At 44.1% G+C, this 25079-nt stretch overlaps 1 protein-coding gene across 3 annotated transcripts in view; it reads right to left on the bottom strand.

Annotated features, from left to right (window-relative positions):
- fndc3a (fibronectin type III domain containing 3A) overlaps positions 1–25079 on the bottom strand; it is a 42986-nt gene that overhangs the window by 7589 nt on the left and 10318 nt on the right. The window contains exons 1-20 of one of the 3 annotated variants that reach the window (XM_079353305.1): positions 22706–23990; positions 20829–20904; positions 10362–10438; positions 10005–10251; positions 9444–9743; positions 8709–8767; positions 7431–7597; positions 7273–7332; positions 7046–7184; positions 5987–6040; positions 5745–5869; positions 5429–5603; positions 4827–4913; positions 2992–3130; positions 2492–2560; positions 2268–2386; positions 1154–1259; positions 768–943; positions 509–622; positions 201–350 (exon numbers count right to left, since the gene is read on the bottom strand). In XM_079353305.1, coding sequence (XP_079209431.1) covers positions 201–350; positions 509–622; positions 768–943; positions 1154–1259; positions 2268–2386; positions 2492–2560; positions 2992–3130; positions 4827–4913; positions 5429–5603; positions 5745–5869; positions 5987–6040; positions 7046–7184; positions 7273–7332; positions 7431–7597; positions 8709–8767; positions 9444–9743; positions 10005–10251; positions 10362–10438; positions 20829–20904; positions 22706–22717 — 2451 coding nt within the window. In that variant the 5' untranslated portion in view covers positions 22718–23990. Of the gene's footprint in view, positions 1–200; positions 351–508; positions 623–767; positions 944–1153; positions 1260–2267; positions 2387–2491; positions 2561–2991; positions 3131–4826; positions 4914–5428; positions 5604–5744; positions 5870–5986; positions 6041–7045; positions 7185–7272; positions 7333–7430; positions 7598–8708; positions 8768–9443; positions 9744–10004; positions 10252–10361; positions 10439–20828; positions 20905–22212; positions 22365–22705; positions 23991–25079 lie in introns of those variants that run through there. The other 2 variants (XM_079353303.1, XM_079353304.1) reach the window with 2 other exon arrangements.

Below are 25079 nucleotides of genomic sequence, written 5' to 3'. Positions count from 1 at the left end.
CCACTGTTCTTTGCCGTTTTAACCTGTACTAATCCAAAATTGTTCAATTAAAATGACTTCATTTTATTCAAAGCATTTTGGGTTCTTCACCTGTGGAGGTCGGAGTCTATTTTTACTCAGTCTTTAACAATTAAATGAGAACAGATGTTGATAAAAAAAAAAAAAATAATAATTCAAAATGATTGCTTATGATTGCTCACCTGGACCCTGCAGAAGTAGTTGGTTGCAGGAAGCAGCCCCTTCATTTCATGGCTGAGCCCGGGTCCGCTGTAACACACCTGCATGCTGCCTTCAGCAGCACCCCACTCGAGTCGAAACTCTGTCACTGGAGCCCCGTTGCAGGGAGGGGCCTGGAGGACAAACACAAAGCCACATAAACACATGAACTTGTCGCATGGTTTGAAAGTTATTTAGAAAAAGGTGGGTCCTTCCCCTGGAAAAAAAGGATATATGTGATATCATAACTGACTTTTATGATTGGGGAAATAGGAATTGCAGCTGGTCCTACCTCCCAGGTCAAAACAACACAGCTGGGGGATTTGCATGTGGTAGAAGGAGCCTTGCACTGCTCGGGGGCCCCGGGACCAGTTGTGACTTCACAGCGCTCAGAAAGAGGTCCAAACTGTCGACGGAAAAGTACAAAATCTAATTCATTAAAACCGAAAAACTTTTTAAACCATACTAAGAGAGAGAGGTTTCAAAGCCTTGTGCACAAAAAACATTCCCATTCCCCTTATATTGCAAAATGCTTTTGACATTTTTCTTACCCCAGCCTTGTTCGCTGCCTTGAGCCGGAAGCTGTAGGTTTTGCCAGGCATTAAGCCTCCCACAGAGCAGTCCAGCTCTGGACCCTGGTAAACCTCCCTGCTCTCCTCGTTTTGCTGCCCACTCACTTCTACGCTGTAGCAGGACACGGCGCTGCCTCCGTCTACCTGAGGTGGACCTAGAAAATGTGCGCAACAAGTGTCAATAAAACAATGTTCTGTAAAAATGTGAAACGGCAAATAGACAAAGATTCGATTTCAAATAGATAAATAATACAGACTGTGCGATTAAAGCTTGATGCTTTGAGGTAGTTCGCTACACAAATAAATACATCAACAGAAGCTAGAATACATCCCACACAGATCCAAGTTGGAGAGGAATGACTCACCCCAGCGCAGTTGCACCTCCCTAGCTTTGGGCTTACCCACCAGCCGAGGGGGCTGGCAGGGCCCTGGGGGCACTGCGGGAGTCTGGACCTGCAGGGTTTCCGACAGCTTGCAAGGGAAGACAACACATCAATTAAGACCCAGAGAAAAAAGGAACTGACAATGTGGCCACTCTCCTCTTTCTCCTGCACATCACATACTCACACAGGTTACAAAGTGTCGTTACCAACAGCTTTCTGGACGGATCCAGGAAAACAACAGACCAGGGAAAAGAGACAGACCTGAATGTTTCACATGAATACCTGGCTGTGCACACACACAGATATGCTGTGTTCCTTATAAAGTTGTTATAGACGTCGTCTGGCTTTTATTTAGACTCAACTTGAGTGACAAAAGGCAAACATGTGAGTGTTATGTCACATTGCGCTGCACCAAAAAGCAGGATCTTGCCACCATGAGTCATGTTTCTTCACAAGCCCCTTTATGAATAAATGCATGCACTAACAGCTGATGAAGAAATTAATGAAGAGTGTCTGTGAACTGAGGTAATTAAGAAAAACATCCTCTGACACATGCAGGGAGGGTTAATCGATGAGCCGGCTTTGTCTTGTACTTGCACACTAGGAAGCATAGTATTATCTCCCAACATAGGACACAGGCTGAATGATAATTTCTTCTTAAAACTCACCATAAATAGAGCGCATATCTAGAATTATTCATGTCATAATGATCGGATCAAGTATGGGGTGAGGCGATAGTGATCCTGCCTGCCCAGCAAATGACAGCATACGTGAGAGCCAAAACGTGTTAATTATTTAGGAGCCAATAGAAAGGCAGAGAACAATAAAGCAGCAGCCAATATTAAAGAGTTTAAAGGATACTGATTTGTAGTTTAGAGTTTATTCTAAGTTCAATAAAGAGTGAGTGGGTGTAAAAACACACAGATGCTACATGAATAAGTTATTTATCATTGTTTAAAAACTGAAAGTGTGCGTTTGTTGCTCTCAATGTGATTAAATGGTAACTGATCAGCAGGCTCAGAGAAAGTCTGTAGTGAAAACACAAAAACAGGGTGCATGGCCGCGTGTGCACATGTGCTGATGCTGAATGACTCACCGGGCTCTGCCCTCCCTCACTCATGCAGTAGACTCGCGTCTGATAGGAGCAGCCGGGCTTCAAGCCTTCACACACATGCTCCATCGCTGGCCCCGAGTACACCAGCTCCCAGGACAAACCTAAAACAACACGCTCATATTTTAGTTATGTCAACTCAATTGTTTGTTCGTTTTTCCTTAAACTTCCATAATTCAACATTTTTATGAACACCGCTCATAACTCACCGCTCAGGCCTTCAGACAGCTCCACAACATACTTTGTGACTTCTGCTCCACCATTTTCTTTCGGGGGCTCTGAATCGCAAAAATCAATCACACATGATCAAACTACACTACGCAAGTTTATGAACTAGGAAGCCTGTTCAATTCATTCTGTCTGCCATTTCTTAAGAAACCTATACAAAGAATGATCCATTTAAGAAGAACATTGTGGGAGGGCTTTGATAGCAGGGGAACAGGCTTCATCTTTAAAAACTGAAGGCACTCGTTAAAAAGTACTCTAAGTAAGCCATTGATGTGGACAGTTTTTAAAGCTTTTTCAGGAGGTGATCAAAGATTCATTCTTGTGTCTGAATGCGTTTAAGAATCGTCAGTCGTCTACATGGAGTCGCATCTCTCTCTGGCAAAGTAATCTGAAGGCAGACCGAACTCCATCAGTGAAGTCCTGAACGTTCCTTTCTAAGCTGTCAACTATATGCAAGAACGACGGAGAAGGAAATGCTCACCCCAGGCCACCTTGAAGCTATTGGGCAGGACTCTTCCTCTGATGACAGGCCTGCAGGGACTGCTGGGTCTGTCTGGGTTTGTGATCAACTCGACAACCGGGCTCGGGTTACTCTTCCCCTCCGAGTTGTATGCCGCCACCTGGAGGATGTGCATGAGACATATAATCACTGTCAGAGTATTTGCTATTGTTTGCATAGAGAGGGCGAGTATATGAAGGTGATTATGTTTCCTTATAACAAGCAGTGGCAAGACTCGGTGAAAGATAATGAAGGGGTCTGACTGAGCGAATGTAACTCCTCTGCCCTAAATGACTGTAGACACAAAAAACACATCACTATAAAGAACTCATTTTCACAAAAATGTTTAGACATCACAAAGCAATGCAATCAAAACAATGAGGCAATAAGCTTTATCGGCCTTTTATTTCAGTTTTGCACATCTGCGATAATCGGCAGATCTGTGCGAGCCTGCTGAGTACAGCTCATCCACATACTGTAGCAAGACAAACCTGCACAGCACCCAGCCTCCCCTCACACTGCGCATCAGGATAATTGGAAATGATTGAGGGAGGGAGTCTTGTGGGTGACTTATGATCATTTCAACCATCGGGGGAATCTGGTGCGGACAAAAAGCTCTCTGTCTTTATCATGTTTAGGAATGATGTGGTGCTAAGTTTCTGGGAAACGGCAATAATGTCTTGTAACGATGTCATCAGTTGATGCATAAATGTGGTTTCATGTTCTACATTTAACCTAAATGTACACTTCCTAAGCTGTGAGCAATAAAAGGTAAGCTTAATTTGGGCAATAAAATAAAGTTATACTGCTTGGAATCAGAGAATGCTGGTGTTATTTTTATATTTGATTACTATAAACACAAAAAGATCCATGCATTCGACCGTCAAATATAACTCTCAGACTTGACGACTGTCTCTTAAGCTGACCACTCAGGGTCCACTGGTTTTCAAAAGGACAAAGACAAATCCTCATCTTTTCTTGGCTACTTAAGACAGATTAATTAGCTAATTTGTTGGGGACTATTTCCCAGACATGAATACACACCTACGCACACTTCAGAGTTGTTGTTTTTTTTGTCAGGATGCTAAACGTGGGATCATCACAAAAACAGTGGAGGGGTTTGGCGCTGCTCGCTGATGTGTATTAAATAGTTTAAGGACTTCCTTTTCTTTTTTTTATAAGAAAGGCCTAATACGGACAAATCGGATTAAATTCTATCCCATGACTGATTTAAACACCTAAGCAAGGAGACAGAACCATAGTTTGCTTGAACATGGCTTATCAAAGCCCAGAAACACAAGTGACAGACAAGTGGGGAAAAAAAGGTGATTGTCTTTAGACTCAACCTACTGAACTGCAAATACTAATAAAGCTCTGACTTCGAATTTAAAATGCATTATGTGTCTTAAATATCATGTCTGGTTTTACATTATTTACATCAAACAGTCAGCTATTTAGAGGACATCATCGGAATGAGAAAGGGAGGAAGTGAGGGACTAAGGGAGACTCAGTGACATGGAGAGGAAGGCACTCGTCTGTCCCTGAACTCGGTCACATTACTTCCAGCCAAAAAGCCATTGTGGCTCATAAGCTTTGCTTGGCAAGCTTCTCACTGGGGCCCCGCAAGTGCAGAGCGGTGGAGTTCAAATGTTGGGTTAAATACCCCTATGCTGTCAGTTACCCACAGCCCATAGAAGAATCCTGCAAACAGATGAGTCACTGTGGGCCTCAGCACCCTCCCTGCTCGACACAAACCGCAGTGAAATCAAACCTAGGTATCACTGGCTTTGACTGCAAACATCACAGTGCTCCCTTACCCTAAACTTGTACTTGGTACTCCTGTGGAGATTCCTGACGGTGCAGGAGAGCTCTTCGCCATCGTAGCTTGGCTGGAAGCCATATCCCTGGGACAATGACAAATGACAGGGGGAGAAAGAAAACAACCAGGTGAGCAATGACTAACAAGACAACCATTGTAGCACAAAAACAAAGTGGTCTGCAGGAGACAAACAGCTACAGGGGATAAAGGAACTTTTTTGTGTTTAACTGTCGCAGGGAACCGCTTGAGGCGTTGCAGGCGGTGGTGACAGTAGCAATAAATGTCAAGTTACTTTACAGCAAACCACTGAGGTGTCACACAAATTGAAGAGATGTCAATTTGATTTTAGTGAAGTGACATTATTAACAGAAGCCGTGAATCAGTTTTTATCAATAACAGCATGAACGTTGACACAATTTACATGGTGCAGCGTGAACCTTGCACCATGTAAATTGTGTCCAATGTAAGTCAAAGAGATGGGCTTGGCAAAACTGCCCATTAATAGGCCCCTTTATTTGAAGGTAAACAAAGTGTATGTTTGAGGATATTTGGCAGCTGATTTCACCGTAACCGTATAAAATGGGAAAGTGGGAGACGTACCGAGCCTTCCTCCTCCATCTCCAGGATGTAGTAGATGTCGTCCTCCTTCGGTGAGCTACTGGGTCTCTGCCACTTCAGACACAGCCAGGTAACCCCGGCCATCTCCAGCTCTGGAGGGAAGGGTGGCAATGGCACACTGCATGAGGTGAACAGGTCCACCACTTCACTGAACTCGCTGTGGAGGGCAGAGAGAGGGAGACAGAGAGAGAGCGAGACACACGTAAGCATACAGATGGACAGATACTGAGTGGTAACATAACAATAGACAACACGGTGGGTTCATTCAGGAAAATATGTAGCACGTCAAGGCTCCTACCTAACACCCATGTCATTTTTCGCTGCAAGGCGGAAGGCGTATCTTGAAGCCGGAGAAAGCTTGGTCACTCTGTACTGCTTCTGAGGGCCGTAGTAGCACTGTTCATAAATCCCAGTGCCCTTCCCCTTCAGAAAACAAGAGGCTTTAGTTTCAGAAAGAATAACTTTAAATCACTATTGAACATAAAAAAAAATGAGCGTGCGGTGCAGCGTTTACATTTCTTTCTCATCAAGAGAAATTACCTCATCCCATTGCAGAATGTAGTTTTGAATCTTGGAACCGTTGTCACATGGAGCCTGTCGAAGCACACACAGTTTGAAAATAATGTATGCATAGTACTAATAAATGTTGCAGTTATGTGACCTTTAATGCATGCACACTGAAAACAAAAAACATCTCACAAAGGCGGGCATGCAACATTTACCCAAACTAAAACTTGTCACAAAGATGCAATATTTAAAACTATTGTTGCATATATGGAAAACTATATTTAGTGAAATTGAACAGGCCTGCGTGGTTATTCTTGAAACTACACTTTCAGAATTTCACACCTAAAAAAAAATCTGCTTTGATAAAAAAAAAAAAAGAGCTAAATGCGTTAAATAACTGCAGTTCAATGACTGTCCACTTGAAGCTGGCACCAAAACTCAGTGTGCAGGGGGCCTTTATGACTTCACTCCATTTCTCCTGCAGTAAGTGCTTCTCAAAGCACCTTTAATAACAGAACTGTAGCTTCCTATTGCACAGTTAAAAACAACCAGGCATTACATTTGTCCATCTCGTTTGTCATGGAAATTCTCAGTTAATGTGTAATGGTAATTCACTGTTGCTGATGTCAGTCAGAGCTCAGCTTTATCTAGACACCAAGGACAGCGGAGAGAGTCGTCAGCTCTTGCTGATATCTGCAAGGATGTCTGGGAGAGTTGTTGTTCGCTCCAGGGTTCTTGACGTCATAGATTAGTCTAGGTGGGTCAATGTGGCATGACCCTGATAATGGTAAAGTCTTTTGAATATATGCAGAGTCTTTGGAAGTGTCTGGCAGTTATGTTTGAGCATGGCACTGAACCACAAGTATGATGTTGAATCAAGTCTCCTGCAGTATTTATCTGATGTCTAAACTTTCATCAACGTGAACCATCCGAGTCTAAGGAGTCTTATTGTGTGGAGTCAACTCTTGATAATTTCCTCGACATCGTTGTCCTAATGTTTAGTTCACGTATGGTTCACTTTTAGTTTCCGTCTCAAAGATGCTGCCGGTAAAATAGTTGGAAATTCTTACTCCAGTAATCGACTGTTTTTACCTTCCACTGGAGTACGAGCGCGTTCTTGGTCCCACTAGCCTTCCTCGGAGCATTGGGAGGGTCTGGCTCACAGCTTAAAGTGGTGAAGCTCACAGCCTCAGACGGGCTTCCTTGTAAACAGTTACACAAGGCCTGGACCCTGAGAAAAGAAGAGCAGTGGTTTCAAATGTTCCTCTGGCATTAAAAGTACATTAAAAATAGGCCAAAGGTGGAGGGGCAACACCCACCTGACATGATAGTCTGTTGCTGGTCGAAGGTCTTCCAAAGTAGCACTTAGTTCTTCCCCGCTGCATCAAAGGAAAAGAGAATTTGAATAACTGTCTAAATAAAGGAAATGCATAACAACAGCTTGTAAAAGGCCTTGCTACATCTTGCTTATGCTTACCAGTACATGCTCTTGTACTTCCCATCTTTTCCACTAAAAGAGACTGAGACCTCGTAGCTGATGGGCTCCGGGAGGTTACAGTCTTCTTCCACATTACCGTTCTCACTCTCTGGCCTGGCTGGAGCACTCCAGCTCACTAATGTTCCTCTTGCCTGGATGTCTGACACCTGTAATGAAAGTTTGAAAGTTTCATTGATCCCTCTCAAGTCTCTGCACACCATCAAACCAGGACAAGTCCCCTTCAAAATGACTTGTCTTTATTTTGCTACAAGCCCAAATGTCATATTTTTAACATCCAACCAAGAATCTTATGGCTTGGTAAAGGAAAAAAAAAAAAAAAAGATCAAAATATCGAGGCTGATGCCACGTTGGGAAAATGTTTCCGGCACTTGGCAGTGATTTGCTGTGCAACCCTAAGATTTTTCATTCTGTGTTGAGGTGGTTTAAAAATAGCCTGAGAAACACTGCAGGGGGGATTCATATGTGGAAGAACTCAATCAAGTCAGGTCTGTACCACCTTCGTGTCTGTGCCCTCCAGGGCCCCCCTCACCCCTTTTCTTCCCACAGTCACATTCTCAGTCCTTTAACAAACCAGTGTGGCAGAAGGATGGAAAAAATCCACTTTCCATTGAAGCTTAACCTTCCCTATATAAGACACCTTCCCTTTACTTTAGTCATCATCTTTCCAACAGACTTGTTTTGCTACTTTTACAAGGACTTCAGACCGAAGAGGCCATGTATGACAAATCCCATTTTATATGAGGTCAGAGAAATTCTATTTCTAGCTCCAAAGATTCCCATCCAGCCGCTGTTATTTATTTCTTCATTTATTAGGAACAGATACGACATAGAAAGGCAAACTGAAAACAGCCATCCGAGGCAAGTGTCATCGTGTTAAAACACCTTTTCTCATTTTCTTAATCTATATTACACAAAACAAGGTCATCAAACATAAAGGTGTGAGAGCTCTAGATTTAGTGTATATAATTAGTTCAATGAGTATTAATTCAAAGCAAAGCTCAAACCTTTATGTATCTGCCTGCATAGTCACTCGGCGGCACATTTAGGAATAGAAATCCCCACAAGAATGCGAGTCAGGAGCTTTGACTCCATTAGCAATAAATCATCATCAACGTTAATAGAATGTTTAATGGTGCTGCACATTTGCATCATGACAGGTTTTCATAAAAGACGCAGTAATAAATGACGTCTAAAGCCATGAAAACTGCGTTAACTAGGTTTAGCAAAATAAATACAAGGAGTCGAGTGAATACTAACCACTGGTTTACTGATGGTACTCAATAGTGCCTGCAGGGCCTGTGCATCTTCATCGAGCTCTGAGGAGAGGAATACAGTTAGATATGACACATGTCATCACTCTCTTTACATCAGGAAAAGGGTAAGACAAAGAAATGATTCATGCATTAAAGAATGTGCTGGTTTCTATATAAATAAGTCAAAATAATTGCCGGGATAACGTCACTATAATTTAAGGTGGAGAAACTAAACTATAACGATGCCTGTCATTCATTCATTCAAGGAACTGGAACCTTCTGTTGTTATTTACTCCATATCGATTGGAATTTAAAAAAAATACTTTTTAGCCACTACTACTTTGCTGTCGGAGAAGGTTCTCATGATTGGGTACTCTACTCTAACTACATTTTACATTTCAACTCCCTTGTCCAAGCATTATCCAAGGACAACGTTAAGATGTAGAAACAAAAACACATTTCAGCAACCTTCATGAACTATTCACAGTAGCTCTTTAATTATCCACCGCTGTTGCCAAGTAGATTTTTTTTTTAAACTCTATGATTAATGAGCAGCATGAGATCATGTAATCAAAAACTTTTTTTGGCCACATTTCTGATCTATTGCTGCCACCAGCTGCTGCCCCTAATGAGGCACTGTTCCCAGCGTCTAAACACAACACGCTCCCAACTTCCGGAGGTTGTTGTGAGTCAGCCAAATTATGAAGCTCAACAAACCCTTACCCCTTAACTTCCTTACCTCTCGACTCTCCATTTTTTCCACTGGCCGTCTGCTTGTCAGAGCTGGCCACTGCGTGGCTGGGTTGCCCCTGCTCCGCCTCCAGCACTTTCCCTCCGACGCCATTGTGAATGTCCACCGTTTGCGGACTTCTACAAGTCTTCTGTGGTGAAGAGGGAGGGCTGTCCTTCACGGGCCCTCCTCCTCCGCCTCCCTGACGGTCCTTCAGTTTCTTCTGCAGACGCTCATACGTTTTGCTCGTTCTGTCATCTCTGTGAACAAATGGCGGGCGTCCGTGTTGGGAGTGGGGGTCTGCAGAGACTGGGGGGGGGGGGGAAAAAAAGGGGGAACACTTGTGGGTTAGTGCAGATGCCACTATGAGTAAGAAAAGTTGTATTGGGCAGCTAGAGAAGCAGGTCATTAATTGGCAAGATCACAAGAACACATGACGCGGCATACAAATATCCTGGGCTCGCTCAAGTAAAGTGAACTCCTTAAAAATAAGGAGCCGACAAAATGTTTACCTCAAGTGTGCCAACAAATGACATCCTAACAAAACAGAAGCTGTTAAATCCAGCTCACCCTGCTCTGAGTGGATATGAGCTGGATGGTACTGGGAGATGTACTGAGAGCTCATGTCGCCAACACCCCCCGCCATGCCCGTGTACAGATGGGGAGGTGGGGGCATCATGGCAGGGTGTGGGATGAAGGCAGGCAGGTGGGCATGGGGTGGAGGTGGAGGGTGGTGGAGAGGAGAGTGTCCGCCTGGGTGGAACTCTGGTTGCTGAGGTAAAACCAGAACCCGCCGCACCCCGTTCTCCTCTATGATCTAAGAAAAACAAGCAAACACACAAGTGCAAGGAAGGCAGATATTACAGCTTTGAGTCCAACAAGATGCCCGTCAGAAAAATTGCAGTGAAAATAGCATAAAAGTCATACCTGTGATACGTATCCAGGAGGCACAAAGATTGGAGGCACTGAACCATTTGGAGACATCATGGGAACCTGAGCAGGACCTGTAGGAAGGGAGAGTAAGATCAAACACTTTCTCTCGTTTTATCTGTGCTTAACGTGTTTCCAGTATTTGAGGATGGCACAGGGCTGAAACTTCAAGCCCAGTCTGATCGGATCCACTCACACACCCTCGTCACCTTCGTGTTTTTTTTGTTTGTTTGTTTTTTGAGGCAAAAATATCTCTTACAAGCAAATTCGCCCAAACTCTTGAATGCTACTCTTAACAAGTTTACAATTTTATGAGCTGGTCATGAAAAAGATGTGTATGCCTCTTTATGAACTATCAAAAAGGATTTAAATGCCAGGGGGAAGGTTTCAAACGAGACGGTTTACAGCCGCTGGAGAAACAGCCTTTACTCACATTTACCTTAAAAACCAACAATAAGTTTTCCATTGGACTGCTACAAGAAAAGAATATTTTGACCGAGAAAAAAAAAGTGTGAGTGTGCAGGACAAAATCAGCATATAGATAAAAGGTACTGCGCCAAAATGGACAAAGTAAAAGTTCCAAATGATACAGACAAACTTTTCATACAGATAATACATCGAAACATCTGTAAACCTTGACAACAATATATACTCCTCCCATTTTCCCCACTACGATGTGAGGCTGGTTTTTAATGGAGCAAACCCCCCATGTTGCCTCTGTCAGTAGAAATGTTCATACAGCTGAATCACTTCCCAAAAGCAGCTGCATTCTCAATGACAATTTCATTTATTTAATACGGCTGAGTAAGAAAGGGCCGAGAAATGCATTTTTTAAATACTGGCAAATTTAAGAAGAAAAAGTGCTGAGGAACAACAAAGTTTCCTGCGTGGCTCTGTTGTAGGGGCCAGTGCTGCGGCTTAGCTCAGCTCACAGAAGTGACAGCTCAGCAGAAAGCCTGCGAGAGAGAAACAGAGGGACCTCTGTGCCAGGTTTGCAGATTCACACATTTCTTTTCTTACAAACCTAAGACGTAAACACTAGAGCCTCGACACCAGATGTCATGCAGGGGAGCAAAAAAAAAAAAAAAATCCACAACACTCACTGACCTCCCGGCGGCCTGCTGGAAGAAGAGCCTTCCTTCATGTTGTCAAAGCTGGCGTAAGCAGACTGAGCAGCCATAACAGGCCCTTGACTACAAAGGTTGTCCTTTGGCCTGTGGCGTGATTCATTGAAACCTCCTACTTCTAAACTACAGCACCATGCCCTCTGTGCTAAAGTCCACATTTCAACTTTCAGGAGAAACAGTGGGCATAAAAGAAGGAGGATGGAATATATAATATGTAACAGATGGATACTGATATACAGCATAAATATAGAAGGCTCTTCTTCACTCCTGTGTTTACTGACTCAATCTTCAAACTGCACTTTTCAGCACTTCCCCTTCATCCCGGTTCCCTACTCTCTCCACTGTCCTCTGTACAATAAAACATGGTTAACATCAGTCTAATATACATCTTTAGTATAATTGTTTATGTGAGCCTTGTGAGCTGCTCTACTCAGCCGTTATCAAAAAGCTCCTCCCCTTTTTACCATCATTCTAGCTGCTGATGTTAAAATTAGACTGATCAGTCGCTTATCGTACTTTCTGCTTCCTGCTAATAAACCACAGACTTTTCCATCTTTACTGGCATTGTAGGAATAGATCTAATCTGAGGTTTTTCTAGTCGTTTCTCTGTCGCAACACAGTCACAGTAGACGGATGTTCAACATGAGTCGGCTTCAGCCACTCTTACTTTGCTGAATTATTTTGGTCATGCTGAATTTATGTCGTCTGTCTGCAAATGAAAAAAACAAAAAAAACAATGGTGTGGTCTGGATCTGCTTTCTGTTCAGTGTCTTCACAACATGGGTTATGCATTTGTGCTAGATTGATGAAGGGGTTGATCGACTAGTTTGTGGTCAATTGGGTTAAAGTCAGTTCTGTTAAGGTGCTAAAGTCTAAAGTGAGCAGATGAATGGTCCAGTGGTGGACGTGGGTCGACTGTGACACCGGTTAGGATGACACAGCTAAGCTTGTGTTCATGTTTGACCTGACTTTGTGTTCTTCTTCTTATCATTATTGGTCTGCAATCTTTTTCTATATTCAGGAGAAATCCTTCGTTACTGAACGTGTCCCTGCGTTTCATTTTCAATTAAAGCTCTCAGTGTTTTTCTCCTTCATAAATTGGGACAGCTGGAGAGAGAGAGAGAGAGAGAGAGAGAGAGAGAGAGACGACGTGCAGCAAAGATCCCGAGGTGAGCGCACGCCCCTTTCACTTACTTTTCATGTAAACTCAAGAAACACCAGACGATACTTCATGGACTGAAGATGGTTTAGATTGTGCTGTTTACTTGTGATGGGCCATTTTTCACTGCTGTTTGCTGCACGTTCTGTAACAAACTAAGTCTTCAGAGCCTACTCGATAACAACAATTCAGACTATAGAAGTCCACCTTTACTTATTGTTTGGACTCAGATATCCAAACTGGGAACATTTACCATGCAGCTAAAACACTGAAAAATAAATTCAGCCAACTAGGCATTTATTAGTCAAATGTTATCCTGCCAAACAGATTATATGACATATATTGTTTGAGTCTAGCTGCTGATAAACATAATTGGTTGAGACAGAGCAGGTGGGCCTCTGATACTAAAATCAAAAGGGCAAACAGCTTTGAAGCCCCTCTCAGTGCATCGAGCCAGCAGACTGATCCACGGCCTCATTTCCCCGTGCGAGAACAAAAGTCTCAGTTCAGTGAGCATGGAGGAGATCAAGCAGAAACGATGACAGTCACACTGCTCCTGCTCTCACTGATTTCAGATAATATCATCTGCGTGGGATTTCAGAGTATGTCCTGTTAACTCCACTCACTTTAAGACTAATAAATGATGGCGCTCTTACTGCAGGTGCCGCTGTGCACCTGCCTAATGACTGCTTTCAACGACTCCAGTTAGAGCCAATGCTGAGTAACCAGGAAATCTGATGAATCACATTAGCACTCCACAGGCCAGAGTTTGTCTGTTTAGAAGGTTTAGTATGCAACCTTGGAGAGTGTACAGAGAGGAGGACAAGCAGAAAGCGTAGAGTGAGGGAGGAAGGATGGGGGAGCCACACACATCTTAGAGAGGGAGAAAAAGAAGAGAGGTAGGGTGGGGAGGGGGGGGGGTGGGGGGGGGGGGGGGGGGGGGGGGGGAAGAGAAAAACACCCACTCTTTTACATCAGACTGACGCACGAGTGCTGACAGAGATCAGATAGAAAAGGCCACATCCCCCTCCCCCGTCTCCTACCCTCCCCTCGAGTCAACTGGAGCATTGGTTGTGCTGACGTGGCCGTGGAGTGCCAGCCTTCCAGAGGAAGCAGCCACGGGGAGAATAAAAAAAACAAAAAAAAAACATCAGCCCTCCTCCCACAAAACGGCAGGCTGCGACCGAGCCCGGAATAGCCACAAACAAGCTGCCTGTTTTGCAAGTGTAAACAGAGACTAGGCAACACTTAGGAAACACCATCATCTCCCGTCAACATCACATAACCCGTCCTCACCTCCCCGCCTCTGGAGGCGGGCCGACAGGATCAACTGGTGCAGGGTGTCTTTGTCTAAAAGCCGTGGTAACTGTGGGGAGATGGGGATAATTGTTCAGCTCGTGGGAAAGAAGCAGAGGAAGAGACTTTATCATAGTCCGGGTTATGTGATGTTTGGGCGGCTGTGGCTCAGTGGGTAGGAAGCTCGAAAGACGCTTCCACACACATGCATGCACAGGCAGAGACACTTTAAGCACCCGCCTGTTTCCTCTCCTCTGAAACTAAAGATCTTAACAAACCCTTCACGAAGGTTTAACTAAAGCACACTGAACATGGAGGAAACCTGCCAGACATGGCTCTGAAAGAAAACAATCCAAGCAAACTCGCGAGGTTTAATCGGATGTGCGAATCAACCCTCAATTAGATAGAGAGAACAAAAGACGCAGGAGGAGAAGACGAGTAAGAGGAAGGCTGGCTGGGTTAAGAAAAGACCAAAACTGAACAAAGACAGGAGGACAAGAGAAGGACGGGTAAGTAAGGGAGCTTTCAATAAGCTCTCAATGGCAACACGATGAACTGTGAGCCTATAAAGATGGAGCGGGCTTGATTATTAATTAGAGCTAATAAATTGTCTCCATCCACAAATAAAGACGAGAGAGAGGATAGGCAAGGGAGGGCGAGCAGTTAATAATCACAACTGAGCCGAGGAAACTGAACTGTCAATAACACACACAAAAAAAAGGCCTTAATGAAAGTGAAACCCGAACCATGTAATTCAGGTGATAAGAGTGGAGTAAACGCTTCTTGCTAAAGCATGGAATGGCACATTTCCCCCGCAGGCAGGAAAGATCTTCCATTAATTAAGGGGGTAGTAATTTTCAGTAAGCGTAACATTGAATTAGCACATTAGGAAGGATGTGTTCTCGTTTCCTCCGCTTGGCTACTTCCTCACGACATGCCTGTTAGCGTCCAAACCCCTGCCGATCGAGGCGCACAAAGGGACAAGAAGCGAGAGGAAGTCAGTCGACGGGCATTCAGTGAAAACAGGACGCACGAAGCAAGACAGTTCAAAAAAAAAAAAAAAAAAAAAAGATATTAATAACAGAGATTTTTTCTTTTCCCAGTGTTCGCCGACTTTCGTGTTAAGCCCTGATATTTGAAGACAAACGCACGTCTTCTTGCAGCCCTGCTGGCATTACTGATGTTTACAGGAGGGGAAGGAATCAGTAACCTTCACGCTTGTGTTTATAACAGAACATCACACTGGTGCTGCTGCCCTCAACAAACAAACAGAAAAAAAGGATGTGGCTCTGTTCAGGACGTGACGATTTCACTTGAACCCCCCCCCCCCCCCCCCCCCCCCAACAAGAAGCTGTAACCTCCCAAACCCGTTGAAGTTGATTATTTTACACGCACAGAAACGGCTGAGTGAACATAGTCTGGACATCCCATCCTCGACTATATTTAGAAGGAAAACAAAAAGGGTTTTTTGTTTTTTTTGCATCTTCTCTCATTCTCTCCCTCCCCGCATGGTACGAACACAGCCATGGGAGAATGAGTCACAAGCTCAGTCATTCTTGGAGCTACACACACTGCAGAAGCTGTGAATGGGCCGCGCCTGTGCGTGTATCGTCATGCGCATGTTTGTGTGCGTGTACTCGGTGTTGTGCTGGCGAGGAGAAAAATCATGTGCTAATGTGGCATTATGTGTCTGATGTTTGCCGTCCAATTATGGGAAGCATATGTGAGGAGCTTTTATTTCCCCAGGAGAGGAAACATGCAACCTCCCCGCCACAGTGAGAATGCTTTTAACTCTTTATGATCATGCATGCGTTACGTTCTCGATGAGAATAATGGATCACTTGAAGCACAAAACCTCACCACCAGCCCCCTCCCAGTGCTAGACTATATTGTCTCATGATAGTAGCATGTCCTTGCTGCCCACTCACAAGCCTCAATGCAAACTCAATGAAAGGCTTTGAATATAAAGAAAGGTGAGAGGTGACAAGAAAGAAGGCGATAAAACACACGTAGTAATATTTTTTTTTTCCCGATTTAGCTCCTGACATTTACAATCTGAAAATCCTACATTTACTTCGAAACATAAAAGTAAGAAGACAAAAGGTTCCAGCATGGATTTCTGAGGGTAAGCTGTTTTCAACGATACACGCCTGAATGCTTCTCTGAACCGATCCTGAAATATTCTCGAGTTGCTTTTTCCACGCACGCACCTCAGGGCGGGACACGCTCCCCGTCGGAGAAAAGGTCTCAGCGGGACGCGACGTAAACGAATGACACAGAAATGGCCTGGCCGAAGCAGCAGGAGTCCGACACTACGATGACAGAATGCTACATGTAGTTGCACATATTCTCAGTGTCCACTGAAGAGCGTAGAAGAACTTCGTTAGTGGGAAACAGAAAACATTTTGTCGCAGTTTCATTACGTGCACAGAGATCCCACAGGTTGCAGATCAGACGCAGGATATAAACAGCATCACATCCTCCCGCTCATTTCTAAAATGTATATTATTCAGGATATTATTTAGGGACAAAGGAACATTATTATTTTCTGCAGTGTTATCACATTGGGTTTGAAGCACCATGTACTTCAAAGCAAGTGTGCTCCAGGAGAGACTGTCCTACGATAGGTGTCATCGCAGCCCCGTGTCCAAGCCTTCATTTATTCAGGTCATATAGAGTCAAAGTAACAACAAGCGTGAAACAGTGCAGTGTCATGTCAACTTTATTGACATGTTATACTGTGTTCATATGGATCGGTTATAAACATGCTTGTGTTACATAGTTGGTGAACACACCAACTAGTTTCTAAGGGTAACCAGACTGTAACAGTGCAAGCTAATAGCTCAAAGCCCTCTTTCTATATTAGAAGTACAACAGGCCAGTGTATAGATACAGAGAAAAAGAAGGAACATATCTGCAGCACAGATACGAATGAGAGGAGACATTTTAACAGATAAAAAGGACAGATAGACGGTCGGACTTACCAACCAGTATCTAACAGAGAAGCATTAAGGACATTGGATTTATGGCCAAAAACCGAGCCAAATGTGCGCACAGTCTTTAGCTCCCTGTTGAGATGCCAGAATGACTGAACGGCCGAATGAATGTCTCGGCTTTAGAGAGAGAAAGCACATCTCTATCAGGCGAGATGAGCCCAGTGGAACTGGACGGGTGCTTTCAGCCACCAACCGGAGACTGAAACATCCAAAGGGACGTGAACGGGCGACAGCCTCAGTCAGATGGAGAAGCAGATCTAATCAACCCATTGGTCCTTATGAGGACGTGCCTCATGAGTCACAGAGATTATCAGGTGGTCTTTCACCTGCTGCCAGCGGTACAGCTGACAAATCTACAGTGTCAGAGCGAGGCTGCCGGGCTTCGAGGTTGGAGCTGCCAGGACTTGTCCATTCACATACAGAACTCCCCTGGTTGCAAAGCGGATAGCACGAGCAGGAAGATGCTAAATGGCCACTCCAATTAGCCTCCTCTGCTCAAGGTCGCTCCTCCAAGGCCGAGATCACAAAAGCAAATGCCTTCTATAAACTGCATTTCAAAAGACTGTCTGCTAATATTAGGCAGGCTGTCATGCACTAAAGTATAGTAATTAGTATTACGCACATCCAGCTGCTAAAAATACAGACTGAATCGACAAATTGGTGTGGAATTGAGCAAACTCTCAGAAATGTGATTACACCAGCTCGTCGCCTCTTTGGAACGGCGTCACACTGTCTCTGTCAAAACATACTAGGGTTAACGCTGAAAGCATGCATATGGACTACAGACACTGTAGTGAACAGGGGCAGTATGTTGTTGTATACACACAGCAAACCAAACCAACTAACCACATGTGCATACATGAATGCCCGCACACGCACACGCACACGCACACACACACACACACACACACACACACACACACACACACACACACACACTCATCTTCCTCACTCCTTGCACTGCAAGCGGTGAGTCATCCCTCTATTCACGTCACTGAGAGAAGAGTGCAGCCTGTGACAGGCCAGTTAGTAGCAGTCACACTGATCTATGTGGCACCTCTCAGCTCTTTGTTCCTCCTCTGATGGAGAGACCATGTATACTCGCTCCCCATTAGGAAGGTTTACTCAGCTCATAATGGTGGGCCAGGTGCGGGAGCTCAGTCAGACAGGAGTAAGGAGAAGAGTCCCTGCGTGACTGAACTCTATGATGGCTCCCTGCTGGGGCAGCATCACTTCATATCACTGATTTTGCTCCTATCGTAGGGCTGGGCGGTAGGACCTCAAATCAATATCACGATTAACTGAACATTTGACCTCGATTACGATTCATTTGGATTATTTCATTCGAGTTTTTTGCCCTCATACCTCGCTGACAGGGTCTCTACTGTAATGTCCTATTATAGCTGGGATATCTTGTCTGATGAAGGAGTGCATATCTGATGAACTATTCTGTGGTTATTGTGACTGAATATTGTGAACTGAAATCAAAGCATCACTTGAAATGAAAAGGACACATTAGTTTCAAAGTAGAAATTAACTTCTCTAAAACAGTAGAAAATAAATACCTTGGATTTTCTGCAAACCGTTTTTTTTCCCCCACAGTGTTTAAACTTGACTTCTTTTTGTTCAGTGTCGTCTTCCCTAAAGACAAACTGTGTCCGAATGACGGACATTACTTCCATGCTGCTGCAGACGTGTCGTCACATGACTCCGCCTATAAAATAATTGAAATAATCGATGTGGACGACATCGATATTTCGATTAACCGCCGAGCCCTACCCTATCGTCATTTCAACCAGGATGCCTGAGTCCTACTGTCCACAATGATCTTCATATCCTTCACTAGAAAGGGCACAGCCAAAGGATACAAGTCATCAAGTTTGTGCTCAAAGGTCATGTAACAACACGCTGCGGTCATCCAGGACAGAAAAGAACAAACCTTTATGAAGTGGTCATCATTTAGCTTGCTGTCCTTTTTTTATCAAATCAAACTGAATGAAAAAAAAATGAGTTCACTGAAATGTCAATATGTGAAAGGATGTCTGTGGATTAAAGGAAAATAAATTATGTTTATCATAAACGCTTACAATCACAGCCCCACAGCTCTGCCTCCTACAAATACTCCAGCTGTCTTCCGTCTCACAGTGTCAGAGGCGTATCGGTGCTAGACTTCATTGTTGCTGTCACAAAGCCAGCGCAATCACCAACAATTGAAGAAAAGGAAATGACTGTCATCGGGGTAAATAAGAATGTGTAACTAATCTTACTCAAACACCGCCTTTCTGTCCCAACTCCACTGCCACCATGCTGTAATTACACCACGTGCGTATTTCACTCTATTATAGTCTATCATCGCACACTTCATATATATTACCTGTCATATTAAGGCAATGAGAAGCATGCCAAATGACATTCACAGAGGAGGGCTAATGAGTAAAAAATAAAAATCATGATTTTCTTGTTGGTTTTTTGTTTTGACACAAGAGGAGGCAGACCATTACGACCGGTGCCATTGTAATGAAAATATCAATAAAAATAAAGTGGATGCATTAAAGTGAAAACTTACATACTGTGTATGCACACACACACACACACACACACACACACACACACACACACACACACACACACACACACACACACACACACACACACACACACACACACACACACACACACACACACACACACACACACACACACACACACACACACACACACACACACACACACACACACACACACACACACACACACACACACACACTTCTTTCAGGATGTATGTATCTCTATACCAGCTGAAACAGAAGATGTTTTTATGTCACCAAGCAGTCTGGGAGCTCTGAGACGACGATGACTGTCATCGTTTCTGTAAAAATACGTCAATGCTTCCTGGCAAAGCCCCTCCCTTTTTCTCTGTACACACTGAAAAGAAGCCGAAAGAATCAAGGTGAAGGGGAATGCTGGGAGCATAGAAGTTAAGAAAAATGGAGAATACCTTTTTAAATGTCAAAATGAATCATTCCAAGCAAAACTGAAGCCAAGAGAAAGAACTCAATGTGCTTATTTTTTTTATATGGAAGTGTAAAGCTGGATGTATAGAGACATAGATTGTTCTTCTACTATAGCTTTGTGTGTAGCGTTTCTTCCATGTTGTTTTACATATTTTCTCATTTTCTCAGTATCAGGGAAAAATAACAAATATTGTGTTTATACATTTCTAGTGATAGCACGAAACAATATCCCCCACATCTATTTCCCATATACTTAGACATGTTTCCTAGCTTCAGGGCATAAACTGAGAACACCGCCGTTTAATTGAGCCGTACATTCCCAGAGCTCTCAGCAGCTCTGTGAAGAGTGCAGTGAAAAAAAAGGCTTTTGTCTTGTGGTCACAATGACCTGAAGCTCGCACAGTGACACACAGTGTCTTCTCTCTCTCTGGAGCACTCTCTGCTGGAGCAGTGACGCTGTGCCCAAAAGATGCACAACACGACGAGTAGCGCTGCACAGCGAAGCTCCAAACCAGAAGTGGTGCTGTTCAATGAGCCTGTGCACATGTTGCATGTCATCGTTTGAAGAATTTAGTTCCATTTAGCGTTTGCTTTTAGGAACACACGTGGTCAAACAACACGAATGAACAAAGTCTCCTTTTTTAAGTCCGGGAGAGAGTGTGTGTTCAAAATTAACGGATTATAAAAGGTTTTGTATTTTTTTCAAGGCCAAAACATGCGTCACAAGTGAGGCATTCACAATTTCTTCATATGGGAGCTCGTGAAAGGACATGGCTCCAAATGTATTCAGCATTTGTCAGAAACATTTTTTCATGATTTCGTCAGATATTCAGATTCATCAAGTGTGTGTACAAACAAGGCGGCTCTCTCACCTGTGATACACTGAAACTGTCCATCCTCTCTTCGAATAGTGAAGGCCTCACCTGGGTTTACCTGCACCAGGATTACCTGTGGAGAGACAAAGCAACAGGTTCTGTTATAGTTCACTTTCACACATTTTTGTAAACTAACGACCTAAACATGTCCGAACACAAAAAAAAAAAAAGAAAAAACCTGAAGCTGCAGATTGTCTGTAAAACCTGCTCCAGTGTTGTAGAAACACAAGATCTTGCAAATTTCCCTCGACAGACATAGTGGGAAAACAAGCAGCTCCATTTCTGTGAAAGCACCCAATGGTGTGGTGATAGACTGACAACCATAGAGGGAGCCAACTGAAAACCACAGAGGGAAACAAAGTCATGGCATCTCTTTATTAAAAGCATTATGACGGTGGCTGAGCTGTAGGTGACACTAGGAAGAGGCAGACGAGAACAGAAACATCCCAGAGTTAATTAAAAACAACACACGCTTCACTTTCTATAACACCGATTGGTCTCCAGACCAAAGTCCATCAAAAGTGTTATGAGTGACCAAACAACGGGAGACATTTACTGAGAATAAGACCGGCAGACTACCGGGGCTGACGTGATGGCTAAATAGCTTCCTTCCCAGTGTGGTAATCCTGGAACGATCAGTGTCAGCTTCATCAAATTCAAGAGATATCATCCATCGAAATTTGGGATCATTTCTAAAAGAGTGCAGTCTGAAGCAGGCGGCGTGGACTGCAGCTCGTACACACATTCCTGGAAGAACAACTTGTACATTTTAGGATCATTCATCCTGTTGCTTAAAAGGTGAAAAACACAACAAAGTCCTTGTCGTTTCAAAACCACCCTGAGCATGCTTTCTGATCTTGAAACTCACAATTTTTAAAGACACGACGCTTTGCGATTGAACTGTTCCTTCTGATCATGTGTTGCATTCTCCTCGAGTGATGAGCTTCAACCATGAGCCTCACAAGTCTGTCATCTTTACTAGCTTTTGTATTTTAATGGAGTTCATCTTTTCTCCTGGATATATCAGGTGCACACTGCGACCCTGCACTGAGTCATGCTGCTTCTTTCATTACAAAAGACTTGAGCATCATAGCTGACAAGAGGTAAAGTAAAAATTTTAAAAAAGAGAATCTTTAACCATTTTACATGAGTGACAATTAATCTTCTTTTGACAAAAGCAGAAAAAAACGATTCAGTAGTTATGAATGACAATGTTATTCTAATCAACAGGTCGGATTGTGTCAATAAAGAATAATAAACCCTGAAGCTTCTCCCCCCTGCCTTATCTGAATCCATCACTATTGGCTAATTCTTATCAACTCCACAATAACACACATGACTAGATTTTGGTTGCCCGGCAATGTGTGTGGGCGCTCGTTACCTCACTCTTGTGGAAGTCGCTGTCATAGAATCTACACTCCCCTGGCAAAGGGCTCTGGCTGTGGCTCTCGTCGAGCACAGAAATCATCAGCACCTCCATCTCTGACACCGCTCCCATTCATGTGCTCAGCAGGGAGAGGAAAGAGCCCTTTGACGGCCACACACAGCAGCTCATATGTTCATACACACCCACACAAGCAGCGTCAGCAGTGTGGATGATGGTGGGGAGGGGGAGGGGGAGGGGGAGGGGGAGAAGGGGGGGGGGGGATGCATAGGCGAGGGAGGTCTTATTGAATCAAAGTCTAGGCACTTCACAGTCTGGAGCATGTGCATGTTTGTTGTTAACCTCATTCTGTGGGAAGTAAACAACTACCCGAGAATTCAACCGCAACATTGGAAGTTTAATCTGAAATCAGGGCGGATAAATTAATTCCATGTGCATAAAAATCAAAAGGATGAAATTGAGCTGGCAAAAAGATCTGACTTCTACTTACTGTTGCCCGCATCGCTTTCTCTCATTCAGGCGTTGCTATTCACACAGTCACAGATGCTCCAGGGTCTCACAGACCCCTCCACAACTTCACCCTACCCTCATGAGAAATCACATGACCTGCGATGCTAACACATCTGGCTGGGCTGGTCCTTTTAAAAAAAAAAAAAAACACTCCACTTGCATGAACTCCTGCACAAATTCACCAACGACTCTGGCTGAGGTGTGAGGAGCGCAGCAGGAGCGATGCAGGCGGATGATGCTCAGTCTCTCCCGCTGAATGAAGCCGTCACAGAAAGTGTGGCGCTCACGCTCACGTTTGCTCGGCCAGGTTGAGCCTCGCTTGCTCCATAGCGGCACTCACTGCAGCGGCTTGTTCAATCTTGCCTCTGGCTCCGGTGCAGCCTCCCCCTACCGTGTCAGTATCCACAGCAACCCCTTCAACAAATCAGCCACGGCGATGTCCGCGCCAAACCTTTTGGAGGAGGGATTGAAACCTTATCAGCAGTGGCCACTCTTCGGAAAGGGAGGAGGATGAACCCGAGGAAAACGGGACCAAATGTGTGAAGGAGGGGGATGATGCCTCAGTTTGCTTTTTCAGTTCCTTCTTGCCTCTGTCACTGACTGTGTGCCAGCTCAGTTAATGCCTGCTGTGCTCCTTAATGTGGTTAATTTCAAAAGGATTCCACCGGGGGGGTGATCATAGCACAGCTGAGCCGACAAAAGGTAGAAGGGTTCCACAGCGTGGGGAGTCTTTTGTTCAGCCTTTTTTTCTTTTTTCTTTTTTTTTCAAAACATCAACAATGGCGTGAGGGAGCTGAACGACCCACGCAGCTTCTGAGGCTGACATATAAGACTACGCTACAGTCTCCCTCCCTCCCTTCTCTCACCTCCCCCTCATACTCTCTCTGGCTCCCTCTCCCATTCACAGAGCGACATGCCATACACCCTCTCTTAATACTCCGATCGATGTGAGAGGAGATGGGGCGGTGGGAGTTCAATTGCGGAGCTCCAGCGCCGGCACCCTCCAGTTCTCTTCTGTCTTCAAAGAGCACAAAGCAGCCCGCTGACAGCCAAAACAGGGGCTCTATTTGTACAGAGACACAATAAACAGAGCCCGCAAGTATTCACCGCTTCTGAACATCTGTCCTCCTCGTCCACTCTAAATGGATCATTCCTTAAAGTGACAGTGCTGATCACTTGATCAGCATGTGCCAAGTTGGCAGTCACTCTGCGTCAATGATATAGCCGAACAAGCGGGGCCGATGGCATATCCTCCACAAAGTCAAATCCTATCCTACCATTTCTTTTACTCTGTTTAATGAAAAGAAAAAGAAAAAAAAGACGGATTGAAGGGATCAGATTTATAAAACTGCTCGCACGAGTGATTAAATTCCAAGCAGGAAAGGATTATGAATTAAGAGGACTTAAGAGATATATAAAAGCAAAAATGAATTTGGAAGAAGAATGGTAGGTAAGAGAAACAAAACCCTGTAAGTACTGTAGAACAATAATGAGGGTATTATTTAGCATCCACTAAATCTACTATCCAACATGACTATTGATCTGAGAATGTTAATGTTCAGCTCTGTTAGGTACTTTCATGAATAAGATATATGATTCAAATCGAGCCTTTAAATCTTTCCCTGATGCGTCTGTTAACTACAGTATTAAGCTTTAGTTGCCTACATCAGAGAAAGAAAATAGGGCACACGTTGGCTGTGGAAGCGCAAACAGGATCAGGCTTTACTGAACCAAATCGGACCAAACTGTACTGATCCATAGCGGACCGCTTGGTGGAAACGGGGGCTAAACAGGTGAGACTGTACTGACTCTGAAACGGTGCCAGGATGCTGCAACGGCTGCTTTCCAAACCGCTGAATAAGCCCTGTAATGTGCGATGTCATATTCACAACAAGCATGAAGTTAACAGAGCTGTGAATAGAGACATGCATAAAGAGAACAGGAACCATGAATATCACACAAACTGTGACTAATTCCTCGAACAGTATGTCCCAGAATTCCCACCATTGTCAAGATTTCCCTCTGTGTCTGAAGCGTTTTGCAAAGAGTGTATGGATCAGTTAACACTCAATGTCACACTGATGGCTACCGCTGTGTTTTATTACCCTGGAGAACGGGCCTGCTCTCTGTGTTCATGGCTGTTAGCTCTGACGTTTCTCAGCCGTCGGTGACTCAGAGTTCAGGTTTCTCACTATTTGTTCCTCCTAATTGTTTACTGCACGCTGATGTGACATAGCAGCTGGCTGGACCGGAAACAGGATCCAAATGACAGTGGGAAAATCCTGCCAGTGTCGGAAGTAGCCAGGAAGTAACGCAGGTGAGGGCATATGCTTACGTGTGTAATAGTGATTTAG

The sequence above is a fragment of the Symphodus melops genome, assembly GCF_947650265.1.
Source record: "Symphodus melops genome assembly, chromosome: 10".
Classification (NCBI taxonomy): Eukaryota; Metazoa; Chordata; class Actinopteri; order Labriformes; family Labridae; genus Symphodus; species Symphodus melops.
This window is presented reverse-complemented; position numbering and strand designations above follow the sequence as displayed.